At 37.3% G+C, this 20,005-nt stretch overlaps 2 protein-coding genes across 2 annotated transcripts; one reads left to right on the top strand and one right to left on the bottom strand.

The window, feature by feature from the left end:
- Positions 1–56: 56 nt before the first annotated feature.
- Positions 57–4,019, bottom strand: LOC116712165 (erythrocyte band 7 integral membrane protein). The gene is made up of 7 exons (XM_032552060.1): positions 3,774–4,019; positions 3,575–3,687; positions 2,874–2,946; positions 2,598–2,680; positions 1,459–1,662; positions 1,248–1,382; positions 57–392 (listed from the first exon to the last, which is right to left on the bottom strand). Exons 1-7 carry the CDS (start codon positions 3,826–3,828, stop codon positions 228–230), a joined length of 828 nt encoding a protein of 275 aa, XP_032407951.1. The 5' UTR covers positions 3,829–4,019; the 3' UTR covers positions 57–227.
- A 345-nt stretch (positions 4,020–4,364) lies between these two features.
- Positions 4,365–16,179, top strand: LOC116712175 (SH2 domain-containing protein 1B). The gene is made up of 4 exons (XM_032552071.1): positions 4,365–5,457; positions 11,430–11,493; positions 14,413–14,737; positions 14,821–16,179. The coding sequence occupies exons 1-4, from the start codon at positions 5,315–5,317 to the stop codon at positions 14,859–14,861; spliced, it is 573 nt and encodes a 190-aa protein (XP_032407962.1). The 5' UTR covers positions 4,365–5,314; the 3' UTR covers positions 14,862–16,179.
- Positions 16,180–20,005: the final 3,826 nt, after the last annotated feature.

The raw sequence follows: 20,005 nt of genomic DNA, 5'->3' as shown, positions 1-20,005 counted from the left end.
TAAAGTAAAACACGTTTAACGTTTTAGAGTAAAGGACCACAGAAGCATCCATGGAATAATTTGTAAACACTTTTGGTTTTATTAAATATGAAAATGTGATAATTTAACAAACATCTGAACAGACAGATGGACGTCCTGAGAGCTCAGATTTGTTTGGTTCTGTTTAACTCTTCTCTTTCTGGGTCGGATAACTCAGCGGAACCTGCTGCGTCTCGGTTGGATGAGTTTTACTGCAGGATCCCTGTGGGGAGGATCCAGACCACGATGGAGGCGCCGCTGTCCACAGACGCCAGCGTCTGCAAGTATCTGAGGCGCAGAGCCACAGGCGACAGTTCGGACGCCGCCTCCCTTAAAGTACGAGACGCCTTCACTTCCCCTTCAGCCACGATCATCTGAAACACAGAGACACTTCAAAACCAACACAAACATCACAAATCGTCCGACTTTTAGCATGGCAACAACTCCACACATAGAAATATCAAACATTTGTGTTAAACAAAATGTGAATAAGTTCATTATTTAGTATAAAATTCTCATTGTTCTCTTTAGTTACTGATATTGATGAGGAATAAAAACTTTTCCTTCCACTCAGAAAAACAAAAACAACAGAAACTGAAAGAAAAAAACTAATTTGATGAACTGAAACAAATGGCAAATAAACAAGAAACAGGGGTGTCCAAAGTGTGGCCTGTGGGCCATTCGTGAGCTTTGAAATGATTTTGTTTGGCCCACAACCACAAGTCATGAATGGCAAAAATCTAGCAAACAACAAAACAATTAATGACCAAAAAATCTGGAAATGATCTGTTTTTCTTTTAATAAGGCAGCAGGTAAAAGCCACAGTTTCTGTGTGGCGCTGCTCATATCCTCTCTCCTCCTTGCTCTGCGCTACGCTGAAGCTAGCAGAGGCTATCATGAATGCTAAGGCTAGTTAGCATAACCTTTGCTATGCTGATGGCAGATAAACAGTTTTCCTGTAACAGTAAGTTAGCATATCAATCAGCGCGTACATGAGATTGATTGACAGCGCTAAATCCCGCCTCCTGGCTCTGATTGGTTGTTTTTGGTCGGTGCATTTCTTCAGTCGTTCAGGGAGGTTGCAGATTAATTTTTTCACAGATTTCAAAACAAACTGTCATGACATGGTGACAGTTTGAACAAGTTTCATGCTGCAGTTTTAACGTAACAGTGAATATCGCGGTGAACAGGGCAGGTGCTGCCTGGTGGGCGTGTTACTGCAGCAGTACCATCGCCCGCGCCGTCCTCTCAGCCTCGGCCTCTGAGGCCAGGGAGCGCTGCAGGCTGATGGGAAGCTTCAGATCTCTGAGCTCCACTCGCTGCACCTGAACGCCCCACGGCCTGGAGCCGGAGTGCAGCACCTCCTGCAGGACGTGAAGCAGTAAAATCATCTGTAACCCTGATGTAGAGCTAAACTCTGGCAGCTTGGCTGTGTCTGACCTCCATTCTCGTGGCTATGCTAGGCCACTGCGTCAGCAGGTCTGTCAGCGTGTGAGCGCCCAGCGCCGCCCTGAGGGTCGCCTGAACCAGCCAGTGTGTGGCGTCAAAGCCATTCTGCACCCGGGTGAACCAGAGGGTGGGATCCACCACGCGGTAAAACACCACCGCGTCCACCAGTAACGGGACGCTGTCTGCTGTCAGAACCTGCAGGAAGGAGGAGGAAACGTCTGAAATAACCTTCAGGTTTTACCACAGACTGTCACAGTCAGTGCAGAACAAGAAAAACAATAAATGTTGAGATTAATTTAACATATTTCCAAATTCTCTGATGTCAAAATTTGTAAATTTAAAAACCTTTCATCATTAAACACAGAATTTTAAACAGTATTTAAATTATAAAGATATTTTCTGACATTATAAAGTCAGACATTTGCAAGAGAAAGAGGCATAAATCCTCAGACTGAGATGGTAAATGATGGAGATGCCTATCTGGATCTTTTCCAGAATGGAAATGGTACATCTGGAATCATTTCCTGGATCAGAAATGTTCCTGGACCAGAACATTTTCAAGGTCCAGACTCACCACGAAGCCTCGAGCGGGACACAGAAATAACACCAGAGACGGTGAAGAAGACGCCGCAACATGGATGCAACGAGTCTGGATCAGAAGATGTTCTTTTCATATAAAATGTCACATAATGTCAGAGAATATCCTCTTTTAATATTATAAATATATGTTTTTAATCATAGAAAACTGTACATTTTTCCTGGAAAATGTGTGACCTTTAAACAACAATTCCACATATTTTATGAAACTGTTTTGGCAGAAATGTACTCCTCCCTGACCAATTATTTGTTCTTTTATTGAAAATTGCCTCCAAATATGTAGGATGCTTAATCCATATAAGACATGTCGCAGTTTTTCTAAGGTTTTCAGTGCAGACATAGTTTGCATTTTATTGTGTGCTAAACAGAAATGTAGCTGAAATACTGAGGAAATTGAGAAAAGGAAAAGTGAAGTTAAATTCAAGATTAAAATTAACAGCCTTATCCTAATTTATAATCTGTTTGACACAAACACATTTTACATGTAACTGTAGATAAATGCATGCAGTAGTAACTGTTTAATGAGCAGAGACCTGTTGTGGGCAGATGTAGACGGAGAGAGTTCGAAGGTCAACCTTCTGAACGACGTCCAACCAGGGAATGAACCAGATTAAACCTGCAGGAACAAAACCAACAACATTCACAAAATTACAGCAGGAGATGGAATAAAAATATGTTTTACAGTCTCAGAGAATTGCTTTCCTGTTCAGTGTCTTAAAATGTCAGAATCATGTGAGTAATAAATGCATTCATTAGTATAATAATTAAAAACAAAATGACTCCAGTCTGAGTTTAACAGAAAAAGACACCAGGTCCTTTAGCTGATCCTTTGACGACCCGGCCCAGTCTAAAGATGACGGCCCTCTCAAACTCCAGGACAACCTGCAGCACAGACACACATCAGTTAAAACACTGATTCAGAGAAGATATGAAAACACTTTCAAAATGGGCTCAAATTATGACACCTGTGGAGGTTTATCTAAGAATGAGTGAAGAATGTAATAAATTTGGCATCTGATCTGAATTTGATCAGACTTGTACTCTACTCATGCTTAAAAATGATTCAAAACAAAAGTCATGGTGGCTGCATGATGGTGCAGTTGGTAGTAATTGTACTAAGCATCAAGATTTTGAAATAAATCCGATTAAAAACCTTAAAAACACCCAGTTACCCCCCTTATAAATTGAATAAAATTCACACTAATCTCTTGATTTAAGAGAATATGTCATTATTGTAAAATAATCCAGTCTAGGCTGTGTAGTGTTCAAGCTAAACATCATATATTGTAGTGAAAAATCCAAACAAAGTCTAAAAACTATTCGAAAGTTAAATTGTCCAAACAGTGATCTTTTTCTGCTTAATTATATAAGTTATGTTTAAACAAACTGTTACAAAATGATCCAGTTCATGTTTGACCATTTAAATGTTTTATATATAGAACTAAAGCGAACAGAAGGTGGTCCGGGCCAGCTGAATGAAGGGGACGCCATCTTTATCCAGGTGCTTTACCTGAACGCAGCTCCACGCTGTGAAGGGGAAGGTGAGGAGGATGAGGAGCACCGACAGGAGCGTTAACACCGCCCCCACGACGCCTAAAGCACCGCCCTGCCTCACTTCTCCACCTGCACACACCGACAGAGGCAGTTAAACCAGGCTTCGCCTTCAGCTAATCACGGTAAAAATCCCGCTAACGGCTAAATGTAGCGACCTGTTCCATTTCCGGAACCACTTTCAACTCCAACCTTGTTACAAACGCCGGTCATTATCCGTCAAACTACTGATAAATACGCCTGTGTCAACACAGAGTTTCACCAAAAACTATTGGAAATGTGTCCTCAATGTTAACCATGATAAACGTCATATTACATTACACTGAAATTAAATAGTTTTTCAATAAAGTTTTCGCAACCGTTACGGATTTATGTTTGCCCCGCCCACAGCACGGGACGTAGACTGCGAGCTGTCGCTTAGCAACCGGAGGAGGCGCCCTCAGAGCCGTGGGCGCCCTCTTCAGGTCACAAGAAGAAGTTACTGTAATTACTATTTACTTTATTCTGCTGTATACTTTTATTACTCTCCCGAAATATACCCAAGGGAAACGTTTAGATTTTTTTTCATTCTTATTTAGGGATAAGTTTCTCAGTAAATGACACAACAACAACTTAATAAAACATTTTATTTTATCTTAAAATAAAATAAGGGGAAATACAACAAATTAATAATAATTAAAAGCAAACCTGCAAAGTTTAGAAAATGTTTAGCAAAACTCAATTGTTCCAAATTACTTAAGGAAATACAAAGGAAACATTTTTTTAAGTAAAAACACAAGACTTTCTAAAAATGACAAAATATACATAAAACATGTTTTTTTTTATTATTGTGGAATATGTGTAAATTTACATTCTGTATTTTATAACCAAACTATTTCACACACAAAGTGGATTCCAGTTTAATTGGAATCGAAAGTGTCAACATGGTCTAAATCTGACTGGCTGGAGAGACAGAGTGTAAAATAAACGACACGGTTTCCTCTAATCATCAGGTTGTCCCACTCAACCAGAAGAGGGCGCCCTACTCATTGCTTGTGCATTTTATTGGTCTGCTGCATCTTGTTATTTGAATCAATAATTAGATGATTAGATTAATTTTAACTTGCTGTTATAGGTTTGAATATGAATAAATGGACTTGTGACTGAAACTAACTAGGCTGATTGCGATTATCTTAAAAATAGTTTGTTTTGCAAATCTTAGCACATGTTCTAAAAGTGTATGCTAGGAAAATAAAAGTTAATCAAGACAAATATATATTTTTTGTCTGTTTCTTGATACCGTTGTGCTCTTGCAGGAGTGAATGCGTGTGAAGTTGCTGGTTTTTTATGAAACCTGGTCTTTCTTGCTTCCTCAACATAATGACTGTTTTTAACAGTTTCTGACTGGTTGAATAGTTCTGCCGGTAAGCTTCGCTGTTATCTGCTGCACATCTTTTAGTTTCCATTTAAGTGTCTCATTGTGACACCTAACTTCCTGTGAAACTGCGAGAACAACACGCTGGTTTCCTGATGCCCTCTCAGTGAGCGTTCTGCTCTGCACCTCCACGCAGCGAGAGCTGACCGGGCCGGCTCTGTTCTGGAGCTGCTCGGGCTTTAACCGGGTCGTGGTTCCTACCGTTTTCAGGGCTGTTTGTGAAAGCAGAAGCTCCTGCGCCGTGCAGGTGGATGTCGGCCTGCCGGCCCGCGGCCCCCGTTCGCCATGGCAGCGGCTCTGCCGGAGTGTTACCACGGCGGCATAACCAAGAAGGAGTGTGAGGAGGTTCTGGGGAAGAAGAACAAGGACGGAGCGTACCTGATCCGAGAGAGCGAGACCATCCAGGGAGCGCTGTGTCTCTGCGTCTAGTGAGTAAAACTCAGCAACACATCAGATGCTTTGATTGGTATCTGATTTGTTGATGCTCAACAAAGCATCAACAAATCAGGTGTTTTGTTGATCTGATCTTTGTTTCAGATTCAACAAAGCAGATCTGAAACACACTGCAAAAAAAAAAACATTTTACCGAGCGTTTTGGTTTAGTTTATGGTGGAAATATCTTTCTTCACTAAATCAACCTTAACTGAAAGGTTAATAGGTAATCTTTCAATTCCTTAATATTGATTTTAAAAAGTACTTGTTCCACTGGCAGATTGTTTGATTTATAACATGGGAAAAAAGTATTTTTATAAGTGAAATAATCGGCCAGTGGAACTAGAACTTTTTCAGGAATGGTAAGAAATTTTTCACTTACAAGTTCTTTCTTCTTGCTGAAAAGTTAGTTGTACGTTTGTTTTGTCTTATTTTAAGTGTACTGAGATGTTTCCACTGGAAACTAGACCAAAAATACTTGGTAAGTTTTTGTGTTTTTACAGTGCAGACGTTGGACGGAGCGTCCCCTCACCATCCTCTGCAGGGCGCTTGTGTCTGTACTGCAGCCGGTTCTGTTAAAATGCAAACTAATGTGTTCATTTCCACTAAAGTTCTGATGTAGAGGTTAGCCAGCCTGAACAGCATCTGTGATGAATTATTATCAATGATAATATTTAACGTCTTGATCTTTAGTATGAAATGTACAGAAAAAAATGTGATGTGCAGCATGGACTGAAACACGAACTCTCACCGAGTGTTTCAATCTACTTTCTAGAGCAGATATCTGAGTAAACTTGAAATAAGACAAACTAATACATAGAAACCTGTTTTATGCCAATAATTTCTTAATAATGATGAAAACGTTCTAGTTCCACTGGCAGATTATTTCATGTTTCCCCGTTTATAAGTGAAATAATCTGGCAATGGAATTACTTCTTGTTGACTTAAAACAAACTCTTAGATTTTGCTGAAAAGTTACTTAAGTCAGTTTTATCTTATTTCAAGCATTCTAACATATTTACACTAGAAACAACTAGATAGGATTTAGTGTTTTTGCAGCTGATAAATCAGTAAAAAATGTAAATATTTGAGCTGTTTTTGGCTTTGAAAATAATCCCGTTTGTGAAAAATGATCGTCCTCTTATGGATTTCTTTGCTTCTTATGTTTTAGACCATCAAACATGTTTTGGTTTAGCAAACACTGCACAAACACAAAACCTGACCAAGTATTTTGGTCTAGTTTCTACGGCAAGTATCTTGAAATAAGACAAAACTAACTTACATTAAATTTTTAGCAAGAAATAGGAGCTTGTTTTATGCCAATAATTCGTTAATATTGATGAAAACGTTCTTGTTCCGCTGGTAGATTGTTTCACTTAGAAAAAGACATTTTTCTATGTTTTGAGTTAAATAATTTGCCGGGTCTGTAATTCAGTTGCCTCTGAACTGTTTGACTAAAGAAACCAGTAATGAGACGGTTTCAGGCAAAATAAAGCCAAACTAAATGAATTGTACAAAAATGTCAAAATTTGCACGGAAATATAAAGATTTACCCAGTTTATCAGGAAAAAGGTTTATTTGGGTGAATTTCACTTTAATGCTTGTGCAGAGCGAGACGTTGACGTTAAATTACGCTTTGCTCAAGGTCAACCTGGTGACCTTTGCGGCAGGTTTTCCCATTTCTCTGTCTGGATTCTGTGAAATAAAGGCCACTGGTGGCAAAGAAACCTTAAAAAGAGAAGTATGGAGACTTCGCTTCTTTTGTCCTCTAAACTTAGTAACTTCAAACTCCAGAAATGCAAAAAGCTTTTCCTGCTGAATGTTGCAATCTGTCTCACCTGTTAAAAAAATAAAAGCGTGGATGTAGAGAAGAAGGAAATGCATGACCAACACAGAGAACACTAAAATCATTTTCTCTGCAGTAACATGTTTTCAGACTTACTGCCTCTGAGCAGCATCTGGTTTCTAAAACCCAAAGAATCAATCTGCTGCAGAACTCAAAGTCTCATGTCTTACCATTTAGCGTTTTTAATGATTGAGTGACTTCACAGTAACTCAGGTTTTACTGTGGCTGCTTGCAGGTTGTGAATGTTTAATGTGGTACATGCAAGTTAGTATGTGTTGTTGAAGTGGAAAAAAAATAGAAATAATATCTGCAGGAAGTGACCTGAACAAAAATTAGAGAAGGAAGTTTGTGAACGTTTCAGATCAATGACTCGGTGCAACCTGCTGGTTTTTCCTGAAAATAAATTCAACTAGTTTTACTGATGAACCGAAGTTTATTACTGGACCATCTGAAACGTTTGAACTGAAATCACAAAGATCCTCCAGATGATGAGTTCACATAAAGAAACTGAATTATTTCACTTAGTTTTTAGCTTCTTATGATGCTCAGAGCTGCAGTTAATAAGGTCACCTTGATGCGATCTGTTGACAGGAAACGGTTGTGGCAGTTTAATGGCAAAAACCACATTGGAGCTGTGAGTGTTTCTGACACATTTTATGGTAAAATCAGACAAAATATGAAGATTCTTAACAGTTACATGTATTTGCATTTTCATAATTATGAAAAGGCAAGAAACAACCATGACTAATTTAATGATCATTATGTTTTCAGTTATATTTTTGTGTTATTAATAATCACAAAACAGAACATAATTTAAGAAAAGTGTTAATCTGGTAAAGTTAGTTAATCCGCCTTAGTCAAGTCAAAGCAACAGAAAGTCAAGTTTTATGGCCACAAAGGCAAAAAGGTGCAGGAGAGGAGATGAGTCTTTCAAACATTTAAACACTGCGGCAACATTTACTGCAACTAAGTTTACAAACCAAGTATTTAGTTTATAAACTACATATTTAGCTTGTGAATTAAATATTTAGCTTGCTCACTAATTAGCTAGTTTGGCACTAATTATTTAGTTTCTGAAGTTAAGAGTTAGCTTGCTGATTGAATATTTAGTTTGTAGCTAAATATTTGGCTTCCTAACTAAATAATCAATCTGTAAACTAGATATTTAGTTTGCTCATTCAATATTTAGAATGGAAATGAATCTTTTACTTGCTAACTAAATAGTTTGGAGCTAAATATTTAGTTTGCAAACTGAATATGTTGCTGTCTAAATATTTATAATATATTTATGTGACATTTATAAATGAATGAATAACCTTCTAACAGGCTAAATAACTCAGATTATTGCTATACATTTGTCTGCTGTGTAACTTTACAAATGGCTCCTCATAGACTTTGATTCAAATTAAATTCAAATTAGTTTCCTGATTCTTTAGGTCACCAGACCCCCAGATTAAATAAAAACAGAAGTTGAAATCCCCAAATAAATCTGACATTCACATAAATTATGTGTGATGTTTTGAAACTCTAATCATGTCTGAGGCACATGTTAAACCTACACGGGAATATCAAATGAAATGAGGAAACCATTGGGCCGAAAACTGAGCCCTGAGGGACACCGCAGAGCTGTGGTTCTACACCAACCCTGTTGGTTTAACTCTGTTAACTGACTGACCATCAAACCAGCAGCAGACTCCAATAATGATAAGAATAACATGATCCGCCAGTAAAACAGCAGATAAGAAACCTGAAAGTTTAGATATGTTTCTGCATTTCTTGTAAAAACCATTAAGAGCCATATTTATCTCTAGACAAGCTAGATCAATGAAAACGTTTAGCTGGAACCGAATCACCTGCTGACCTGTATTAATTAGTCTCAATAAAAAACAATCGTTATGTTTATTTCATTTTCAGTTCAGTTCAAAATAAATCAAAAATAAAATGTTGTCTTAACTCGAATTATCCTAGTATCTCTAAATAAACGTCGCTGTTGATGGTGATGCTGTGACGCTCCAGTAGCAGTCAGTGTTGCAGTGTTTCTGAATAGGTTTCTGACTGAAGGCCGTTGCTGTATGACTGTTATGAAATGCAAACAGTGCAATATCAGCCCTGCAGAGATGATATCCCACAGCAACATGTTCTGGATGACGCTATCAGCTGCTAGCTAACTCTGCTGATCCGCCTCCTTTGCTTTTGCTCTGCCTCTTTAAATCTCTCTCTGGACTTTTGGTTAGAAAGCAGAGAGACGTCACTGTGATCGGTGGAAGAGACGGTTTGAACTTCCTCCTCCCTTTGCTCATTTTCAACTCTTCTGGGATTTGGGGTCAAAGGTCAGGTACTAATTGAGCATTCATGATGCTACATCCAGCTGTAAAAACAACACGTTGTAACCATGGCTACGCATCATAGCAACTGTCCTAAATAAGGGCGGTGAAAGTAAAAATGGATTCAGCTGCCCGGCATCCAAACCCATAATCCTCCAAACACGCAAACAAACAAACGATAAACAAAAGTCTGAAGAAAGAGCCAGTCAGAGCTAACGGAGCTGCTCCAACCTGCAGCGCCTTCCTAAAAACAATCAGTCTGAAAATGCTCTTTCAGAAGAACATACTGACTGTGATTAGATGCGATATTTCACTGCAAAAATAAGAAGTATCAAGTAATTTTGGTCTAGTTTTCAGTACAAATATTTCAGTAAACTTGAAATAAAACAAAACTAACTTACAAATCACATGTCAGCCACATGTAGCTTGTTTTATGTCAATCATTTCTTAATATTGATGAAATATTACTGGTTCCACTGGTAGATTATTTCACTTATAACAGGAAAACTTTCTTGTTACTGGTGAAATAATCTGACAGTGGAACTAGTCATTAAAAAAAAAAAATATTAAGGAATTATTGACTTAAAACAAGCTCCAATATCTTGATGCAAAGTGACTTTAAGTCAGTTTTTTCTTATTTCAAATGTACTAAGATATTTGTGCTAGAAATTAGACCAAAATACTTAGTAAGATTTTGTGTTTTTGCAGTGTTTCTCTTATAGTTTTCAGCATACAGCTGAATTTTCTGCATTTTTCCCCACTGAATAAATATAATTTAAAAACACACCTCTGGGTTCTTGAAGGGGCTGGTTGCTCATTGAGTGGAAACTGAGTGGAACCAGTGAGACTGGCTGAGTTTTGTGAGAAAAGCTGCTTTGCATGGCTGGCTCCGGTTGGTTTCTTTGTTCCTTTTATTTATAGAAACCCCAGCTCTTCGTCGTCTTGCTCCACACTTTGATGAGGTAAGACTGAGGTTTAGTTGCGGTTGAGTTTTGCATTCATCTTGTTCCAAAACGTGCTTGCAAGTGTGCTTTCACACAAACTAAAACGCACCCAATGCACCGAAAAATCATGCAAACGCCAAAGCCAGATGATTAAAGGCATCAGATGATGCAGACGGACTGGATCTACTCTTCATCCTGCCGGGGGGTCAAAGGTAGCTCAGTCAATCAACTCCGTGTCTGCTGTAGATCACTTCTGGTTCTGTGGACCTGGTTTAAGGTTAGGAAAGGGGCAGCTAACATCTCTGCAGACCCCACACATGCTGGACATAAACTGTTTGCAATTTTACCTTCAGTGCTAGCTTATTTTGTCTCCCTTTTCATATATTTATGTTTAAAATGTCGTTCTTGTTTGTGTGCAGAAACTTGAGTGAAGTTGGATCTAGGGATGGTGGATATAAATGCAAAGTTTTATCACGATAGTTTGCCACGAAAAAATACTTTTTATGTTTCTCTGTATAGCATTTTTGTCAAATTTATCATTATTTAGTCATACGCCTTTATTGAACAAGCAGTGGATTAAAAATAGTAAAATAACAATTCCGACAGACAGTTTTAGGAATTTTTAAACATGATTAAATGGAAATAGATTTATCACGATGAATGGAAAACGATATAATAAAAGCCCAGACAGAGACACGAGAGAGATGACTATAGTGTTGTGCCAAACATGGTGCATGATTTTAATCTTCACAGTTTTAAAGCAGAGTCATTGTTGTTTAACACGGAAAAGGTTTTCTGCGATACTTCCTCTAAACTCATCCCTCACTGACAGACGTCTTGTTTTCTCTTTGCAGCAAACAGAAGGTGGTTTATACCTACAGAATCCTCCAGGCGCACAACGGAAACTACACCCTGCTGGTAAAAAAAACACTTTTACTTTTTCAATATGTGGCGTCTCTTTGATTAATAAGCTGCTGCCTCTGTCTCTCTTCCTGCTCCACATTACATACTTATTTATTCGTGATGATTATTAGTTGATCAATTTAGTTACTTTAGACTCGGTTCGATTGGGGAACAAAACTGCAACATTTGTTGCATTTTCAGCTGCACTGAGTCAAACCAACTAAACTCATTGAAAAACCTGTTCCCCTCTTCACCTGTGGGGGCGCTGCACCAAGATCCACCAACGGAAACGACACAAAAACCTCTGAAGAAGACAGTGAGCGCAACTTCCTTCTTTACAAAACGTTTAAAAAATGGAGAGGCGTCAGATTTTAGCGATTGTAGGATTTCCCTTTTGTTTTTGGTAAAAGACCACGAGCTATTTCTCCCGCTAGCGCTAAGCTACCGCGTTTGTTTTGGTTGTTTTTACCCAGAATGCCCTGCGCTGTAATCAGCGATCTCCGGTGCGCTTGATGCTCAATGCATAATTCAAATGATTAAGGAGAATGGCCTTTAAGGTCCGTTAGAACAAATGTTTCTGAGCAGAACTCAGTGTTATGTTTTATAAAATTAAGAGTTTTTTTCATGCAAGTTGAATAAAGAATTTAGGTTTTTCTCACTTAAAATAAGTTATTAAATTTGATAATGTGAGTGAAAATAATACTGAACTGTGTGCTTGTTCAACTAAGTGAGGACAGTTTGTGAAATAATTATTTGGTTTAGGTTATTAAGTTATTGAGGTGTAGGATATGTCATATTTTGGTATTGATCCGATACCAAGTAAATACCAGGCATGTATCACCAAAACCGATACTGATATGTATTATTTTACTACGATATATCATCAACATCTCTGTGCTTTTGTTTGTTCCTCTTTGAATTGTTTTGTTAAATATTTGGATAGAATTTAGATAAAGTTTATGTGTACTTTAGTTACCTATTTACACAATAAACAGAACCAATAGAGAAACAAAGCAAATGTTTGTGCATTGTCTCTAAGTAAAGTTCAATATTATTGATATTATCTTCATTTTGGGTTGATCCGCTCACCTCTATTAAGTTATAGCAACTCACAATTCAAGATTAATGATCTATCAGATTTGAGAAACAATATTTAGACACTTTGTTTGAAATAAGCTTTATAAACTTTAATTTCTTTAACAATTTTTCATGGCTGGAGGTGAAAATCAATTTCAAGTTCAACCAGCTTCACTTGTTTTGTGGTGTTTGTCACTGTTCCAGCACACAACTCTATTTTCCACAGCAGCAAAATGCAAAAACCTTTTTTAATATGTGTTCTCACACTGTTTATTATCAGTTAATGAATTAATGCGTTTGGTTGGCAGCTGCTCACCCACAGCTTTTCCATGAACTCATTCTGGTCTAATAAATGTGTGAAAAAACAAAAGTATTTTTGGTCTAGTTTCTAGTGCAAATATCTTAGCACACTTGAAATAAGACAGAACTAACGTACAAGTATTTTTTTCAGCAAGATATATAAACTTGTTTTAAGTCAGTAATTAATTAATGTTGATTAAAAAAGTTCTAGTTTCATCGACAGTTTATTTCACTTGTAACATGAGAAACTATGTTATTAGGTTAACATGTATGTCAGTAGAACTAGAACTTTTCGTTATTATTAATGAATTATTGGCTTAAAAGAAGCTCTTATGTTTTGCTGAAAAGTTATTTGTAAGTTTATTTTGTTTTATTTCAAGTGTAGTAAGATACTTGGACTAGAAACCAGACTAATAATACTTGGTAAGATTTTGAGTTTTTACTGAAATCTCAACTTCTAGCACAGAATTATTTAAAAGGGTCTTAATTTCTGGTAGATTTGTCATCAAATAGATCAATAAAGTAGATTGGAGATATTGGGTTTCATTAAGATGTGAAAGTATTTCAGGCCTCAGGAAGAAAATCAGCATTTCACCCCCATGAAGGAAACTCTCCCCCACAGCAGAGGAAAACATTGAACACTTTTTCCCCTCCACACACTGAATGACGTCAGAGCTAATAAAAACACGGCCAGCGTCTACCAGACGGTGGTGATGCTGCCCCCGGGCCACACGGTCCACGTTAAGGTTAAAGGTCAAATGAGGTAGACGCATGGAAAAAGGATGTTTGTTTTTTTTGACAAATCTCAGTTAACTGTTTCCATAACAGGATTTAGGTAGCTTTCAATATTTCTTATCTTTCAATCACCCACTTTTATTTATCTAATTTTATTATTTTGCTTTTAATTTAATTTAATTTAATTTATTTGTATTTTTTTCTACAATATTTATTTCCATTTTATTCAGTTTTTTACTTAATTTTAAATTAATATTTATGTTTTCATATATATATTTATTTTTCCCAATGTTATTTTTTATTGTTATTTTTAGCTTCTTTTATTTTTATTTGTTGCACATTTGAAACTTAACATTTTAATAAATTTTTGCTAATATTATTTTATTTAATGCATCACTTTGTTTTCAGTTTTTTATTCATTTTTGTTTTGTGACACATTTGCAATTTAAAATATTAATATGTTTTTCATGAATGTTATTTTATCTTTTTGCATAGCTTTGTTCTCAGTTAGATTTTAAATTTGTATTAAGCTTTTATTTCCATATATATGCTGATATTTTTTTCCATAATCACAATATTACATATATTAATATTATTTTCACATGAATCCTCTTTTTCTATTGTTTGTTCCCAATTATTGTTTTAACATTTTTGTTTACAGTTTTCTTATTGAGTTTACCTGTTGCTTCATGTTGGATTGTGCATTTAAAACATTTATTTTACATTTTTCTCTCTACTTGCTGATGAAAACATTGAGTTATGGATCACAGATTTGTTGCACCTTCAGCTTCTTCGTGTCTTTATCTCTGTGTCGCTCCACAGACAGCAGGAGGTTTGCAGGAGACATATTTTAAGACTCTGGGCGATTTAATCCGTAACTACAAGAGGAAGAACCAAGGTCTGGCCATTCATCTGCGCCACTCGGTGAAAAAGAAAACACCCATGTTGATCCAGCCGCCGAGGAGACCAGAAACACAACCTGAAGCTCCGGCCACACCGCCAGCCAGAAGATCGGCTGGAGGATCGGCCGCAGCGTCAGCCAGAGGATCGGCCGCAGCGTCAGCCAGAGGATGGGGCGGCGCGTCGGGCGGACACTCATTGCAGAGAGGAGCTTCTCCTTTACCTGAAGAGGAAAATGATTATGAGAGTATGTGAAATGTTTTGTCTTGGTTACCTGCAGCGTTTTTTTTACTGTCTGTCATTTAATTCAACTTCTCTGTTTTACTGCAGATGATCCAAATTCAGATTATGTGGAAGTTATTCCAGATTAACTCAAGCCAACCTCAAACCGAAGGACAACAAGAACACAGACTGAACTTTGTTTGGCATTAGAGATGTTTTATTTTTTTATGCGAAGCCCTGAGGAGATTTGTTGCATTTGCACAATTTAGGTAAAACAGACTGAAAAGGTGAGCTAATGCAGAGTGAGTTTCCTCCCAGCTATTGACTCTGAATGAGAGGATGAACTTCTGCACTTTCTTCTCACCTCATTCCTGTGAGCGCAGAAGAGGAAGAAAGAGGAAGAGGAGGAGAAGTACTGCTCTGAAATCACAAAAGTTGTATTTAGTTTGACATTTTGTTTTACTCCTGGCAGTCGAAACCTTGATATTTAATATTCATTTCATTTTAGTAATACAGACATTTTTGTGCTGTTTGTTCTGATGTGCATAAAATAAATCTTATCTGAACGTCATTAAAGGGTCATAATCTGTAAAACGCAACAGAATATCTGCAAGAATTTAGATTCCTTCTTTCAACACTAAGAGGGCAAGAAGGACGTCAAGTGATCAATAAAACATTTTCTCATAAGTGAGATAATCTGCCAGAGGAACGAGAACTTTATTGACTTAAAATAAGCTCCTATATCTTAATCAAAAGTTACTTGTAAATTAGTTTTGTCTTGTTTCAAGTATATGAAGATCATAAACTAAACCAAACCATGTTTGGTTACCAAACTAAAGATACTTGGTAACATTTTGTGTTTTTGCAGTGTGCTTCTGACAGCAGCTCAGGACATTTCTCAACGATGAAACAGAAACCTCGGGAAGTAAAGTCAGTTTTAAGAGATTTTAGATCATATCAGCAAACCTGAGGCCCAGAAATGCAGAAAGAAACAGAAAAATCATCAGAAAAAGTTCAGACTGAGGCTGAGGGACGTTTAGCTGAGCGTCTCCAAGAAGGTGAAAGGACATTTAAAACTTGATTCAATAAATAATTTCTAAATGTTTTTGTAGTTATTTTGGGATTACCACTCTTTTGCCCCACCAATGTAAGGTTTTATAGATAGTTTGTTCTTTTTTTTTTCATGTGCAGATATTTTCAGCAGAAATTTGAGAAAAATAATTATAAGAATTTGTGTTTTAGCAGTGTGAAAAAGAGCTTTGGTACTGTGCAGAAATTTCCGATTCGCTTGTATAGTTTTTGTTTTTTGGTGCATGGATTGCCAATTCCACCAAGATCATCCATTGATTGAAAAAGCAGACAGTCTGAAGGAAGACGACATCTGGCATGCAGGAAAATGTGCCTGATTTCAGAGAGCCTGTAAAAAGGAGAACTGGATACAGAATAAAATATATATGTCTGTTTAAATGTGGAAGTAGACCATTTTTACAATCATATGAGTCCATAACAACAAACCAAAGACAGCAGCGAGTCACTGCTGAGCCGCAGCAGCAAACTACGACCCGACCCGGAGTGTGTTCGGAGGAACTGAAAGAAACGCAGCAGCAGAAATAGAACCATAATCTGCCGCTGCATTAGATTTCCACTTTAGCTCAGGAAGTTACGAGGACAAACGTCTTTACATGCAAACAGATCGCTACAGTTCATCGTGTTCATCCAATGAACTCGTTTCATTACACCAGAGGGACAAGACTTTCTTCTCTGCTCCAGACAAGCTGAGTTTAAAGATTTTAAATCACGTCTGAAGCCGAAGAAATATGGAATATATTTATGGTCAACCATTATGTTTTTTTTTTTTACCCCTCCAGGGGGTCTAGTGTCCCTTAGGACACTAGAGCCCACAACAAGAACCCTTAGTAGGCTGACAGGAAACGGGGAAGGAGAGGGGGAAGACATGCGGCAAATGTCGTCGGGTCCGGGAGTCGAACCCGCGTCGAGGACTCAAGGCCTCCAAATACGGGTCGCGCTAACCGCTACGCCACCACGGCACGCCCCAGTCAACCATTATGTTTGAATAGTGAACAGAACTTTAACTGTCAGCGCGAACGATTCATTTCAGCACATATTATCTCTGCCTAAAGAGCTATATCTAACTAAATATTTAGATAGCTAAATAGTTAGCCTACAATTTAAAAAACTAGGTCCAAACTAAATGGCTTGAAGCTACACATTTAGTTAGCAACCTAAATGTTTAGTCTTCAGCTAAATATTTAGGTAGAAAACTAAATATTAAGCTCCAAAGTAAATAGTTTAAAGCTAAGAATTTAGTTAGCAAGTTAAATATTTGGCCCACTGTTATGGCCCCTGGCCTCTTGAGGCTGTGCAGGCTCTTTGTTTTTTTGCTATTATGCAGGATCAGCTGTGCGGGCACAGCTTTCTGATTGGCTGCCTAGAGGCTGCAGGAGAGCAGCCACCCCATTGGAGCAGCAAAGCCAATCAGATGTTGATGAGACCCACCTGCACCATATAAAAGAAGTCTGAGTTCATTCCTCCAGGGGGGCAGCTAGCAGGAAGAGGTTGTGTTGTGTAAAGCTGACCCCCACCTTCTGTTTTGGACAGTTTGAACAATTTTGTTCTCGCTTATTTTGCTAAGTGGTTTGAATCTGTTTTAGATAAACCTTGAACAAGCTAGAGGCTTGTGTTTGGTGCTCCCTTTTGTCCTTTCTTTTGGGTTGTTTTGAGTTACTTTAGACTGATGTGTTTGCACATCTTGTTATTTAATTTGCACTCGGTGATTTCTGCATTTGTTGGTCCTTTACTTTTGTTTAATTGACTTAAGTTGTATTGTGTTTTGGTTCTGTGAAAACCTTCTTTTTGTAATAAATCATTTTTTCATTCCACTTTTTTCTCTGGACATTTTATGTTACCGTCCCTGAACCCCTAGACCTTGGGGGGCGTAACACCCACAAACTAAATATTTATCTAAAAGACTAAATATTCAGCTCCAAACTAAATAGTTTGAAGCTAGATCAGACTGGACTTTGTGCCTTTAGATCTAAATGTTGCAGATGAAGTTGAACCGTATCGGACCAGGTAACTTCTCTACAATCTGTTGTCCGGTTCTGATGAACCGGCGTTGCTGCGCGGATCGCTGTGATTCTCTGCTGCTGCAGCTCTTCTTCTTGTTCTCTGAAATGTGAGCTGCTGTTTTCTGGTCACCTGGAAACCAATCTCTCTATTCAACCCTGACATCAGCAAAGCCACATTTGTAAAATACACTTTCATGCTTATGAAATTCAGTGTAATTGTTCCGTTTCTGTTTATTCCTGTTTTTATTTTCTGTTTAGATTAAACTGGGGTTGCACATTACTTGTTCCGTTTCTCACATGTAGCATTGTTTAATGTTCTGTTCTTTATTAAATCTATTTGAATTGAATTGATTGAAATGTTTCCTCTTTCCTGTAAACATGGTTATGAATGGAAAACCCAATCCCTCTTCAAAATCACTTAAATCCTCTTTTTTCTGCTCAGATGTTGACTTTGAACTTGAGTTCACTGAAAAAGATCAACATGGCACAAAGCAGCTTTTCGTTATTAATGATCGCCTCAGTCCAACTTTAAGCTGCTGAAGAAAGTTGGCTGTTGCATGTAAGAAGCTTTGTTTGAAAATACTTTTGGGTTCACAGTCGCAAAATTAAACATTTTCTGCATTTAAACGGCTTTTAGAAATGTAAATGATTTGAAGAAATGACTTTTTATGTTGTTTCAAAGTGTTTAAATATTAAAATGAGTTACTAGATGATCTGTTTGTGATGCACAACCTTACCAACCACCTGCCAAGCAATAAAGGAAGTGACAAACCAAGATGTTCTCTTCTGCCACACCCACTCTGACTCCTTTTTACTTCAACCCTTAACCTGTTATTTTAAAAGCTCAGTACTCTGCACTATCTGTATTTTCTGAAGGTTATAAAAAAACAGTTTCTGTTTGTCTTAGATGCATTTTGAGTCTGGGTGGCGCTGAACGTGCGAACCACATTTCTCACTTTACAATCCACTGGTCAGCTGAATGAGGCTCTCCTCGCTTCACATGACGCTTCACATGACTAGCATGTGAAGCTTCTTTGATATAAAGGTGCTGTGCACCTTGCGACTTTTGCTCCTTGCAGGCAGAAAACCTGACCAATAGGATCATCTGTCACTTCCTTATGCTTTGCATGTTAAAAACCTGGTTACAATCATGCAGCAAAGTGCATGAGAAGAGGCTGAAGTACCAGTGGCTGTATGGACCAGAACATAACCACACATCCTGCCTGTTTTCACAACTCTTAGCTACGCTGCATTCAAGCCCCTTTTTTGTTTCTCACAGATCTTCTCTCAGCCGAATCAAAACGTCTGAAAACTAAGGCTTCAGTTTTACTGTTTAGATTGTTTTCAGGCTGCACATTTAAAGACAATTAATATTTTATTCCTAATACAACAAGGGGAGAGGGGAACTCAAAGTTAAAATGAGAGAGGCTGTCAAACTGTAGATGTGGTTAAACCGCAGTTTTTTCAGTTTGATGTGTTCAGATGAATCAACAGCAGAGGTCGACTGACGGGGGATTTTATTTTCATTCTTCTCATTTTTAAAACGGGCATATTTACTGTTTTAGGTCAAATTAAACAACATACTATTTTCACATTATTAAGGGAAATATGTGCTTGCTTATTTTATCAGCAAAACAAAAATGAGGAGGTTATCAGTATATATTGACACAACGGCATCAACTCATTTTAATAATATAATTTATTTAATTTTTACAATTTTTTTCTAGGCCAGTTATGTTTAATCAGATGTTACAATGGAAATATGTTTAAAATGTAGCAGATGTATTTTTTCAGATAGGTTTTATTTTATCTATAAATAATAAAAATAACCTTCTTTAACGTAATTATGTTGTGCTATTATGTGGACTTAGATACTTAGTGACAATAAAATAATTAATGCATTTTATTTAAAATCTAAAATTGCAGAATATATGGTCATATTTTGTTTTATTTGTTTTAAATTGAATTAAGCATTTGATTTATCTGATCAACCTTTGCGCTCATTTAATTTCATTAAAATTTTAAAGTTTTATTCTTCCTTACATAGATTCTCCTCAAAATATGAGGCAGATAATGAGAAATAAACAGAAGTTGGGAGTAACTTATAGTTACATTGAGTAACTTTTTGGGAAAACAAATCTATTAGAAGTTTCACTACACCATGATTTTTACTTTTACTTGGGTTATATTATTATGAAGTGTTG

The sequence above is a fragment of the Xiphophorus hellerii genome, chromosome 21, assembly GCF_003331165.1.
Source record: "Xiphophorus hellerii strain 12219 chromosome 21, Xiphophorus_hellerii-4.1, whole genome shotgun sequence".
NCBI classification, from domain to species: Eukaryota; Metazoa; Chordata; class Actinopteri; order Cyprinodontiformes; family Poeciliidae; genus Xiphophorus; species Xiphophorus hellerii.
This window is presented reverse-complemented; position numbering and strand designations above follow the sequence as displayed.

What these genes read in the sequence shown, in the direction of transcription:
- LOC116712165 (XM_032552060.1), bottom strand. Translation starts at nt 3,828, where the DNA reads ATGACCGGCGTTTGTAACAAGGTTGGAGTTGAAAGTGGTTCCGGAAAT. An exon ending in TGGTTCCGGAAATGGAACAG is followed by an intron (nt 3,688 to 3,773) that starts GTCGCTACATTT and finishes CGGTGTGTGCAG; the next exon opens with GTGGAGAAGTGAGGCAGGGC. An exon ending in AGAGGACGGCGCGGGCGATG is followed by an intron (nt 393 to 1,247) that starts GTACTGCTGCAG and finishes TCTGTGTTTCAG; the next exon opens with ATGATCGTGGCTGAAGGGGA.
- LOC116712175 (XM_032552071.1), top strand. Translation starts at nt 5,315, where the DNA reads ATGGCAGCGGCTCTGCCGGAGTGTTACCACGGCGGCATAACCAAGAAG. An exon ending in GCGCTGTGTCTCTGCGTCTA is followed by an intron (nt 5,458 to 11,429) that starts GTGAGTAAAACT and finishes TTCTCTTTGCAG; the next exon opens with CAAACAGAAGGTGGTTTATA. An exon ending in AGAGGAAAATGATTATGAGA is followed by an intron (nt 14,738 to 14,820) that starts GTATGTGAAATG and finishes GTTTTACTGCAG; the next exon opens with ATGATCCAAATTCAGATTAT.